A 12500-nucleotide genomic window follows, 5' to 3' on the forward strand; every position below is an offset into this window, starting at 1 on the left:
ATATGCTGCTACCAGTGGCTACGCCGAGGTCAATGGCTGGAATATTGCTAAAACCCAAGTGAAGTCGGAGGAGCTGGCCCTTTTGCCCTCAACCAACATCTTTTGTCCCCAAAAATGTTTTTGCAGCCCCTTTCTCTTCTTTGGACGGGTGAGAATGGCAGTGGGTTAACAATTAAGGAAACTTCTATTTCTGGTCAGGATCAGCTGTTTCTCCAGGGCAGTGTTTTTTAACGTTTCTGTGTAATTTGCCCTTTATCTAATTCGCCAGCCTCAATTACCCATGCAAGCAATTCAACCATCCCACTTTCTAGGCTTTTTAGGGAGTAGTCAAAATACAGAATTTAAAAAGCAACAAGACCTGTGCCACTGTGCCACAGGTTATACGGGGGTAGTCCTAATTCAAGGTTTTTTTTTTGTCTATATTTGTAGGTCTTTTGTCATTTTAGATATTTTCCATTACGAAATGTATTCTTCAACTGATATTCCCGCCCCCCCCAACCCCCCAAAAATAATGTAACCCCTGGACTATACTTCAGATTGGCAAATAAGTGTCTGTGAGAGTATTTTTGGGAAAAGTGAGAATCTTTTTCCCTTAAAAAGAGCGAAGATTACCATGATGTTCATAAGACATGTCTATCCCTGCAGATCTTAGGACCTTTTATGGATAATTTGACGATATTAAAACTTATCTGCATCTTACCACTTTACAAGTTTCTATGTATTCAAGACTACTTTTCAAAATATGTATAAACCTCAGTATATCTTTATTGCCTTTCCGATTTGAGAATATCCTTAATATTCGTAGAAATAATGATAAATAAATAGACAAGTAAACAATTAATAATTTCAGCTTAAAGGCCTGACCAGCAAAGCAGCTACAGCGGAAGCACACGAAATCCTGACGCGGCTGGAACTATTGGACAAGCAGAATATGTTCGGCAATCAGCTCTCTGGGGGCATGAAGAGGAAGCTCAGTCTAGCCATGTCCCTCATGGGTAGTACGAAGGTGAGGTTTGCCTTATATACAATGCTTTGTTCAGGCATTTTAGGCCAAAAAGAAAAACGTTGAACTATAAAATATGCTGGTATGTTTTTTTTTTTTTTATTTAAGGCAAAACATAATGGAGGGTTAAAAAAAATTGAAAAAATACCTGAATCCTTTGCGGCTCATAATGTTTATTTACAATATTTCCCCATTTCGAAGAGGGGAAAATTTAAAGTATTTCAATTTCTTAATTTGTTTATTTTTCCATATTGTTCTTACATTGTTCTTCAAGTTTTGAAGTCTTATCGTATCCGCAATGAGTGAACCTCATGTCCAAACTAACACAGAAAATAATTCCAGTCATATAATAATATAAACAGCCCTTTTTTTATGAATTTGAGCCTATAAGGTTAAATATTAATAGCAGATAATGATTTTTAAGATATTCATCCCACCGAAGTTGATACCACATCATATGACTTTGACATTTCAATTCTTACCATGTTGTTTCAACAATATTAATTATAGATTTTAAATTTTACCATATTGAGTGAACATGTATTTGATATCCCACGAAAATGGCAGAAAAACATTTTAAGCATCTTTACAGATCCATTTTTATGAAAAGACATAATACAACTCATAATTAATGAAAATATGAACGTGCTGTGATTGCATCAAAATGTCATGGGTTTCAGAGATGCTTCAAAAAATGCCCGATCTTTCCTCTGATAAATTTTGTTCCATTTAAACTCTATTCAAATATATATAATTATTGATATACTTTCAAGGACCAGTATGAATCAGTACGTGCAAACTATACAACACCATTCACAGCTAAAACCACAACACTTTCTTTTCACTGTTACTAAAGGCCTTATTTGTAGCACCTCCGAAACCCATAACACTGATATATCCCCAGACTTGCACATTTTGGGGAACCGTTGAGACTTTTTTTCTTTGGTGCCTTCGCTGATACAAAAGGCCGTATTTCCGTCCTTTTTCCCTCGAGAATTTTTCCCCCAAAACCTGAAATATTACGACCTTGTTTGTCATAGTCAACGATGCCAAATGTTTTTAGCATTGCGCCACATCTCTAGTGAGGGGAAATTATAAAGAAAATGCATGAGGATGTAAATGTTGGCGAATCTCGACTTAAACGGGCGGTAAGAATAAAAAAGACACAAGATCTTTTCGACAAATTAATATGCCAAAAGCAACAGAGTGAGTAACCTCTATGTATATTTTACATTATTCATTTGACTTTTCTTATAAAAAATTCATTTACAGTAATCACAAGTATAGTATTTAAAAGTAATTATGACAAAGGATTCATTAAGCCTACGCGATTGCGACGCATCTCACAAGTAACGTAAATTGCAAAAGTTTTAGATATAAAGGTTATTAAGACATTTTGAAGAAATAATCCATCCATATGAACAATATCAAAATTATTACACTGGTTCATTTTCGAAAGTGATGCACAAAACAGCGTTTGGTGAAGAGGTTTAAATTTGCCCCCCCCCTATGGCTAAGCTCCCCCAATACCTCCCTTCGCTTAACTGTAACACAACAAAAAGATGGTAAAGTATACATCCGCCCGCCAATGAGGCGTGTTTTTCCAAAAAAATTTACGTACATCTCAGACAGGGATTTAAATTTTTATTAACTACAAATTGTATATGTTTCTTCATATATGATACATAAAGATGTTTGAAATATTCCTGTACCTTTAAAATATATGATGAGGTATCAAAGTTAAGGCTGTATATCTTGATTTGTTGACATGTCACAGGCAATAAGTCAAGTAAATGTTTGTGATCATTTTTCCGATGTGTGAAATTCGTACTTTTTGTGAACATGGAACTCATTCGTGATGGTTACAATGAAATGCAAAACTCCAAGCAACATACTTACACTTTCCATATGAAGAACAACAGATGTAATAAGAAAAAACAATGTTTGGTCAAAGTCTGAGAAATACATATGAAAGTTGCCACAGCTTTGCGAAGCGAAGAGTGGTTTGTGAATAATCTTATGAATTCCAGAATTCGATTTTTTATGAAGCTTCTGTAAGGCTTTGCTTCAAATAAACATACCAGCTATTAAATAGTTTACTGGTTTTCGTTTTCTTTTCTTTTTCAAAACTGTATGTCAAAACAACTTGGATGATCCCGATGATGTAGCACCAAGAGCTAAAATCAAACAGTGTGTTATGGGTTTCGGGATGTTACAAAATAGGCCTTAAAAAATTGTCACCTTTTTAACCCAAAATGAAATACGAAAACCGTTTTTTTAAAGAATTTTCCCTTCAGGTGGTGATCCTGGACGAGCCTAGCAGTGGACTGGATCCAGAGTCTCGCCGTTGGGTCTGGGACGTAGTGCAGGGGGAGCGCGGCCGTCGGACCTTCCTCATCACGACGCACCACATGGAGGAGGCGGACGTGCTCGGGGACCGTGTGGCGATTATGGCCTCGGGGCGGGTCGTGTGCGCAGGCTCTACACTCTTCCTCAAAAAGAAATTCGGTGGGCATGTCTTTCGGGAAATTAAAGAGCACAGTGAAGGACTGAGCTATTAAAAGTTCATACCCACATTCACTTGAGATATAATTGCATTGCGACATTTTTCATTTGCTTACTTATCCATGGTTCCAGGTGATGGTTATACTCTGACCATGATGGTGAATAATGAAACTGTGGTAGAAGCTATCAAGAGAAAAGTGGAGGAACACTTGCCTTCCGCCACCCTGGCCAACATCCACAGTGGAGAACTGACCTTTAAACTCCCGCCGGACACCGAGAAGTTCGCTGCAATGCTGGACGCCCTCTCGGCCCAAAAAGAAACGCTGGGCCTCAGACACATTAGCCTCTCCCTCACTAACATGGAGAGGGTTTTCCTCAGGTTAGTTGAATGTGTCAGCATAAAGAAGTGCAGGACTAGCGAAAGTAGGATAATACAAACCGATAAAAACATAGTTTTAAAACAAAAGCGAATTAGAATTATACAAGATTTTTTTTAAATTCCCAAGTATTCCTCAACTACTATTGAACAGTATGCAGAATGAAATTATGGATCCCTCTTTTTCATAGTCCTTGGATTAAATGCCTTCCTCTTATTTGTCCCAACTATCTCTTTATTATCTGCAGAGTTGGTGAAATGCTGGGCGATGGCAGTGGCACTACTGGAAGCTCCGTGGATTGTGGCACTAACCCTTTAAACCCTGGCGTGGGGGGAGCACACGAATGGAAAAAGGGCGCAGCTCGGGAATCTACCTTTGATCTTGAGTCTGCCTACGCTAGTAGCACTCACCAGCTTTACCGGGCCGAAGAAAGTAAGGAAAACATATTTTCTTGATGTTGATCAACTGTTTGGAATTTATATCTCACTTATTTCAGGTTCTTGAAAATAAGTTGATGCACTAGTGCATCAGTGCGGTTATTACTAAAGTAACATCGAAAAGGTAGTCTCTCTTTTGTTTTTGGCATTTGTTTAACTTTTCTATTTCCAGATAATAGGAGGAAGCTCAAAGGAAAAACGTTGGCATTTCATAGGCTCAAAGCTTTCCTAATCAAACGGCTTATCTACTCTAAGAGGAAGTGGGTTCTTTGAACAAGGTAAATTTTTTTATTTTAAAATGATGGAAAAGGATGATTTTAAGTTTTTTTTTTTTTTCCCAGGGAATTTCGAAAAATCCCTTTATGTAAAAGGTATGCATAATGACGCAGTTTAGAATTTTTACATAAGTAACACTCCACAGAGTCTAATTCCTGTGCTGGTGAGCATCATTTGCCTCTTAGTGGACAAGAACATTCAAACCCTGACTAGCAGTGAGCCCCCCACTCCAGCTGGACCTTGACCTCATCTCCCCGTCTACCTCCTTCGTCCTTGCTGGTGAAGACCAGCAGCCTTTAAAGGACCATTATGTGTCCCTATTTTCTTCTCCACATAAGGTGTTTCCTTTGTTTTAACACATAAGGTTGATTGCAGAATTAGGATAGAATCTAAATATGGCCGATAATCATTATAAATTCTTATTTTATGTATTATGTTATTACTATTATTTAAATATTTAACTTTTCGTGTAAAACCATCTATTCATAAAATTTCCCTTTGTTATCAGGTATTCAACACTACCAACATGATAGCAAGCCTTCTTGAAGATGCCAACGAGAATATCCTTTACTACAGAGAAAATAGCATATGCTCGAAGTGTTTTTTGATGATTGTGCAAAACACAGATACCACCCGCATGGATACACATATCCATGTCCTTACAAATGTGCAAATTCAGAACAAGAGAGAGAGAGAGGGGGAGGGGGCAGAGAGGAGAGAGAGGGTGGATGTTATGATAGTTCGGTTTAGTTTCAGTGTGAAAAAACTGGATACATATTGGAAACAGATGGATAATCTGTCATACTGGATGTTATTAAACCGTGTGGGATGGTAAACGTGATCTGCCATGTTGGATGATATAAATCACATGTGTGTACATAGGCCCAGACGGCGAAATAGGTCACCTGTAATTGACCACCACATACAATGGAAAACAGGGATGTTGCGCGACAAACTTATTAAAAGTGTTAGCTGGATTCCTAACAACTGATCATCACGTTCTGTTTCGTAATTGCGCCTCCTCTCGGATATTGTGTCCATTTACAGCGCAGTGCTCTGAAACCGAGTAGATTTTTTGCGTTTGCATTGTGTTATACCTTTTTATGTATCACATGCATTACTTGACACAAATCAGAGTGTTTTGAGCTAGCCTGTACCTTGTCCTATTTGGCAGCATACTCTTCTTTTAAATCCATTTTAAATCACCAGCCAAATTCGAAGACTGCCCAACCATTCTCATCCATACATCTTGCACACTGATGTCTTAGATACAGGTATAAGTGCCGTTCTACTGCAGAAATGAAAAGGCAAGTTGTTCCCTTTTAGTTATGCCAGCAAGCTGTTGAGCTACAAGAGGAGGTACTCGGCTGTTGTTTGGGCTGGAAGGAAAATCTACAATACTCGGTTCATCTTACTGACAGATCACCACTACTGGCTTACCTACGAGAAAACAAAATATGGGGATGCCAGAACTGTGTACCAGCAGAACTTCTGGATCCAAGTGTAGTCAGGGAGTGACAGTGATAGGGCTGATTTCCTTAGCAGAGCACACTCACCAGAGGAACCCGTTTGTTGGACCAAGCAGGGAAGAATCGAGAAAATTTAAATTAAGACGTGAGATGATATTATTTCGGATGAAACTTAAGTGAGAGGCATAGTAAAGGGTTTTTTTTAGGCATGCTCAGGATCTTCACCAGTGTGTATTTAAGTCCTAACGGTGGTAAGAGGTCTCCTATGATTGGCCACCACATGTGGAGATCGAGCTATCGCCGCTGACAATGGCTGGGTGAATAAAAGGGGTATCAACCGAATTTGCCAGCTGTAGACCCTTGTTTTGTGACTGTGCCTTCCCTTGTATATTGTGCCCAGTATTTTTTCCATCTCTGCTCGTGTTTGTTACTTTTTGTGTATGTGTCTTACCTTCTTTTTGATAAATAAAGGATTTTTGAGTTCTCTCATGCCTTTGCAACTTTTCCTGTCTGATTCATAACTAAGAACCTAAGAGGAGAGGAGAGGGAGGGAGGAAAAAAAATACAAATTTATAAAAAAAAAAAAAAAAAACACTGAAAGACTCAATATACCCATAGGCCGAATTCCTGGACCACCCAAACTACCCCGAAAACTACACTCTGCTGAATATGCTCTACCAGTCAGTCCCGCACCATGTTCTGGGCATAAGTACCTCACTGGTGGACAACGCCCTGTTACGACTTGCGACCAACTCAACACACCACATCACCACGACAAATCGCCCGCTGCCGAAAGACACAACTGTAAGATATATTATAATTGCATTTTGAATGAAAATTTATATTGTGAATTACTCATGCCTCACGAACCATGAAATATATAGCGATTGTAGTGTATGTTAAACACCATTATCATGAAGGAAGTGACACTCACTTGACCTGATGAAATCTCTGTAGAGATATTACTTTATTTGAAGTAGTCACTTATGGGTCTGACTGATGTTCTTCTATCCCCCAGTGGAAATTTCCGGGGCAGATTTTTTCCACTAGGCCTTGGTTTTTCCCAGCGTGATGCCCCCGTCTTGTTTCCTCTCTGCCTCATTCCTGGTCTTCCCACTGCAAGAGAGGGAGACCAAGGCCAAGCAGGTATGGGATTTTATAGCATGAGAACCACAGAATTATAAGCTGTAGTATTCCTTGTTAATAACAAATTTGCTTCTCTTTCTTGTTATAAGCGTAATAGCTAGGGTACCGCCGTTTCAATTCTTAACCTTTATTTTATTGCGAAACTTTCCCTGTTCTTTAAAATTCGTATTTGTATATATATATATATATATATATATATATATATATATATATATAATTTTAATATTTTTTTTTTTTTTTTTTTTTTTTTTTTTTTTTTTTCTTTTTTTTTTTATTCCCTTTGTTCACCACCTATCATCCCCCGTTGTTCTTGATATATTGATTTCTGCCAAATGCCATGCAAACCCTTTTCAGGAGACAGATGGGGCCCCTGTGTGGGCGCTCGGGCCCCATCCCTTTTTTGGGGGGACTTTGGGGGTACAGGGAACAGACTCTGATCTTTATATGTTTTTGGGGGTACAATCCGAGCAACTTCTTTCAGGCTCCCCAGGCCGCTGGTGGGTGCTTGTCGCATTTCTTTCGTTTTCTTCGTATGAATTTGTTGAGCATGATAAAAACACGTAAATCTGTGCTGTCCTTTAAGTAACATTAAATTCATGTTATTCCAGGAGTGCTCTTCTTTTTGCTGATGATGTACGGGTGGAGCAGCATCCCTCTCTCCTACGTCTTTAGCTTCCTCTTCAAGACAGCAGCTTCAGGTTTTGCTATTCTCACCCTAATCAACATTATAGCAGGTAATAATTGTTTATTATAAATACTGTAAGGACACAGTGGTACTATGATAAGCTTATTAAATTTTTCGATACTCAGTTATCCCGCATCAATGTGTTTTTCCTTCTCCCTTTTAAACCTTTCTCTCTCTCTCTCTCTCTTCCTCATCCGTGTTCCTGATAATCAGACCTTGGTTTCTCCAGGTCAGATGTTGAGCATGGTGGTCTACGTCCTGAGCATGACAGGAGTGTCTGGAGCTGAAACCGCTGGGGATGTTCTTCATTGGATTAGCTCCATTATCCCTACCTATCCCGTATCTATAGTGAGTACTTTCGTGTGGAGTCTATAAAATCGAGGAGCACATGATGATAATCTAGAAGATTCTCACACACTGTTATAATATTGATTTCTCTGTAGTAGTATTCAGTTACTTTATTTATTTCGATATGTTTCAGGCTTTTCGACACTTAGTGCAAACGAGCGTGAAGAACTCCTTCTGTGACACATTTGACACGAACATGACTGCTCAGCTGTGTACACTCCTCGCCATTAGTGATCGTAAAAACGATTTTGTTCAATGCTGTCGTGAGTATCTCCACATGAAAGAAATTTGATTGCTTTAGCAAACCTTCTGTAGGTATTTCCTCCAAATTCCCTGCGTTGTGTTCATTATGTTCGTCCTTTATTTTTTATACACACACACACACACACACACACACACACACACACAAAACAACCACACACACACCCCAACAACACACAACACACCACACAGGCGCGCGGCATCAAAAACATCCCAAAATTCCCCCATTTTTAGGGGGGGCGGCAGGAACGAAGAAACCCCTGCTTCGAGGGGAGTCCCATTTCCGCTTCACCGAGAACGGATGGGACTATCTCCCCACACTTTCGTCGACGGGGTCACTTTTCGCGTCATCGCCCCCCTCGAGGGGCATTGGGGCGGTTTGCTGAGTGCATTTCGAAATACGAGTGCCCGTGTTTATGTCTACGTGAGGAGAGTCTAATTATAAAATTAGGTACGTTGGTAAATGCATGTAATGAAAAGCCGTAATGATTTCGCCTGTCACAGGCACTGTTGGCGTGAGTGTACGGGGAAGGCTGGGATGTTCCGGCGTGCCAGGATACCCCAGCAAGTGATGCATCAGGATGAGGATGTGGTGGGCGGAGGAAGAGCTGGGGGAAAAAAGGGGTTGGTCGCGCACAGGGAGAGCAGGTTACTTTCCACCCCGGTTTCATACGCCCTAGGAAAAAGAGGCCTAACGGCGATTTTTGGGGAAACAAATTATTCTAATGACTTACATCGTGTTTCCAGCAGATCTAGCATTTATTGCTGGATGCAATATTGGCATCTCCGTAAGAAATGGCAGGGTAGAACCTAGGCATATTTTGCCTCTTTGGCACTATTTCCCCAATATTTTGAAAAATAAAAGTAAAAGAAAAAGAGTTTTCCCCGCAATTGCACTGCATGTCGATAATAATGGAACCAATTTAAATTTCCTAATCCCGTTCTATGTTTGTGGTTTTGGTTTTCCCCCCATATAGTAAACACGTTAAATGTGGCTATAAATTGTAGAATAAGATCTAGAACAACTTTTTATTAAATTCACTTCGATATTTAAACAGTGAATTACTAATTTCTAGAATTCACTAAAATAACAATCATACGGCCTGTATTAATCGGCCAGCAACAATATCGGTGACACACTATGAAATCATATACATTTCATGAAAGATAGTACTTAAAATGTTCTCTTCTGAATCTTCTAGAATGCATGGGATAAGGGACTTCACTTCTTCTTTACAGTAAAATGAAAACAACATAAAATTCAGATATCTTGTATACATAAATAGAGCTAAGTAGAATCTCCCTTGAAAATAAAGTATAATAACTAAAGGGTTAATCAGTAACACATATCTAAATAATGGCAATAACTAAAACTAGAGGAATCAGCTTAGCTCATAATGAACATATACCGAGGCAAACCGTCGTGACGTGCCCCAGCGACTCACGCCGTTCTAGAGTCGTTTTGAGACATTAGGCGCCGTTTCCATGCGAGTCAATGGAAGAGTGGAACATCAGGTATTTGCAGATGCCGAGCTCCCAGAACAGTTCGAGTGTGAACATAATACCGGCATTTCCTCTCTTTGTAAAGGATTAAAGCTTTGTACGTTTATTTATTTATTTATTCATTATTATTATTATTTTTTTTTTTTACATAATATCATATGATTTCCTACCATAGTGGAATAAAGGCGAAAATCGGTTACTAAAAAAAATACGAATCCGGTTTCCCTGGCGAAATTGTGTAAACCCCATTGCTAGACTATCCCATTTTCAATCTGTAAACAGACCAATGTGGGCAAAGTTAACTATTACCTTTCTGATTGTCTCTATTAGACCCGATGTTAATGTCTACTAGTCTCGCAATGCCTTGCAGTTCGTAGCGCTACAAAGGGCATAATTTCAGTGAAACAGGCTGTAGTGCGATACTTGCAGTTTTAGTATGGCGTATAAACATTACAGTTCCGATAGGTGATACGCCCAGCAGACATACTCAGACAAAATGGTCGAAAAATGAAGAATGGCAAAAGATATCTTGCAGTAAGGATTCTGCCGTATGAACTCAAGATCAATGGAATGCTAGTGAACACGTCTCGACTTGCATTGCATAATGTATAAATATAATCACATGATGTTAAATGTGAAGAAAAAGAGCATAGTTCTTAACTCGTAAGCCTAGTGTTGGACTAATAATAGAAGATATGCCTCAAAGAAAATAGAAAAATTCGGTAAGTTTAAAATACATATAAGATTAAAAGCGTGGGTTTAGCGTCATTTATACGGTGCTGCTTTTATTAGCTTTGGACAAGCTTCTTAATTCGCTAGCGAGTTCGCTGGTGAAAGCGTCTAAAGTCTTTTAATCGCTAGCGACTATAATAATGAATTTGCAGCGTCTGTTTAATGCTGCGATAAAGTTAAACATGGTTAACTTTACCTCTCGCGTCCAGCGTTTCGGTAGTGAGCAGATGACTAGTACAGACGGCGACGGTAGTGTGTGAGGGTGCATGGTCCAATTTTCTTTTGTATAAAAAAACGTATATTCATTCAAATCTCTTCATTTTTTCGCAAGTCCTCCAGTGACAGTTCATTCAGGATATTATCAGAGGCCCCCCCCCGCCTGATCATGCCATCCCCCTTTTGTTCATAATTTTTTTTGGTTTTTTCCCCTTAAAAAGAATACGCATTTAAATTGGGACCCCTTTCACAAAGGTACGCTTCACCAGCGAATTTGTAGCAATTAAGAAGCTTGTCCAAAACGAATAAAAACATCGCCGTGTAAACAATACTTCAATGGGTAAGCCTACACTTGAGCATCATCGTAACGCCAGAGATAGTGGCCTTAGCAAAATTTATTTCCCGTTTTTAACAGAAAAAGGGTGCGCAAATACAAAATTAATGGGCCATTTTTATTTCCTCGCTTATGTATCCCGACAATTTTTTTAAGCCCTCGCACATACTCGTCAGAATAAAATCAGTTATTCAATCCAGCCCATTTGTATCACATTTGCAATCAAGCTTAACAAAATACTGTAATTGTTCAGTTTGGAACCGTATCTGAAATTCTTCCCTCAGTAATCCGTAACATTGCGTAACAAACTTGCCAGCCAGGGGCGTCATTCCAGCTTTTGTGTGTGTGTGTGTGGGGGGGGGGGGGTCGGTGAGCGAAGTGAGCATAATTAGCTGGAGATTTTTTTTAGGGGGAGGGAAAAGGCATGGTGAATAAAACTCAATAGACTATAAACAAAATCCTATTAGATTAATGATAAGTCTTATTTATTGACTAAATGTTATGGTGTATTTTTAAATTCCATATATTAACATTTTCCTGGGATTCACGGATAATAAATATAAATTTATTCAATATGCGTTTTTATTTTACTACCACTAGTTGCAGTAGTTTTTTTTAAAAAAAGAATGAGTGCCATGATACTGATGTGTCACAATACATAATGTTGAAGCAAACATTGTCTTTGACTTTTGGTTTAAAAAAACATCTGTATTTAATAAAATATTCAGTATTAAGAATATAAAGATAATGATAACCAGGGGGGTAACTGGGTTGGGGGGCAGTGCTGTACCAGTCTATTATGCTTTTTAGGTCGTAATCAAATTCCATTAGCTCTAAAAGTTTTGGGGGGTGGTCCTGTGGGGGGGGGGGGCAAGACAGAGCAGGGGGGTTTCCCTTTCCTCCCGTCCTCACAATTTACATTCTCGGGGGGTTCACGTGCGGTTTCAGAAAATATCAAAAACTTTTTTGGTCCTGATTCCCCCCGTCAACAAGGTGAGCCACCCTTGGGCGGGAGATGCTGGGCTGTGGGCGTAAGGGGTGGCAAGACACCACTTCGGATGCTGACGGGTGATGAAGAACCCTCAGGTGGGAATGCCTTCATAGACCGCATCTCACTGATGCACCAGAGGAACAAGGTGGGTGTAATGCAGATGGAAGAGAACACTTTTATGTCCTGGCAGATTAACACATTTTGTAACAGCAAATTA

The 12500-nt window shown here is 39.2% G+C and overlaps 1 protein-coding gene across 1 annotated transcript in view; it reads left to right on the plus strand.

Annotated features, from left to right (window-relative positions):
• The window catches only part of LOC119579930 (ATP-binding cassette sub-family A member 3-like), a 14261-nt gene that overhangs the window by 1159 nt on the left and 602 nt on the right, over nucleotides 1-12500 (plus strand). The window contains 19 exon segments of the mRNA XM_037927776.1: nucleotides 1-148; nucleotides 851-1006; nucleotides 3301-3511; nucleotides 3641-3887; nucleotides 4133-4317; nucleotides 4812-4936; nucleotides 5107-5267; nucleotides 5925-6099; nucleotides 6686-6871; nucleotides 7048-7213; nucleotides 7568-7587; nucleotides 7695-7710; nucleotides 7822-7947; nucleotides 8128-8246; nucleotides 8380-8509; nucleotides 9255-9295; nucleotides 10476-10616; nucleotides 10895-10991; nucleotides 12286-12500. The exon segment at nucleotides 1-148 is cut by the window's left edge and continues 4 nt beyond it; the exon segment at nucleotides 12286-12500 is cut by the window's right edge and continues 2 nt beyond it. Of these exon segments, the coding sequence (XP_037783704.1) occupies nucleotides 1-148; nucleotides 851-1006; nucleotides 3301-3511; nucleotides 3641-3887; nucleotides 4133-4317; nucleotides 4812-4936; nucleotides 5107-5267; nucleotides 5925-6099; nucleotides 6686-6871; nucleotides 7048-7213; nucleotides 7568-7587; nucleotides 7695-7710; nucleotides 7822-7947; nucleotides 8128-8246; nucleotides 8380-8509; nucleotides 9255-9295; nucleotides 10476-10616; nucleotides 10895-10991; nucleotides 12286-12500 (2665 nt within the window).

Source organism: Penaeus monodon, chromosome 13, assembly GCF_015228065.2.
Source record: "Penaeus monodon isolate SGIC_2016 chromosome 13, NSTDA_Pmon_1, whole genome shotgun sequence".
Classification (NCBI taxonomy): Eukaryota; Metazoa; Arthropoda; class Malacostraca; order Decapoda; family Penaeidae; genus Penaeus; species Penaeus monodon.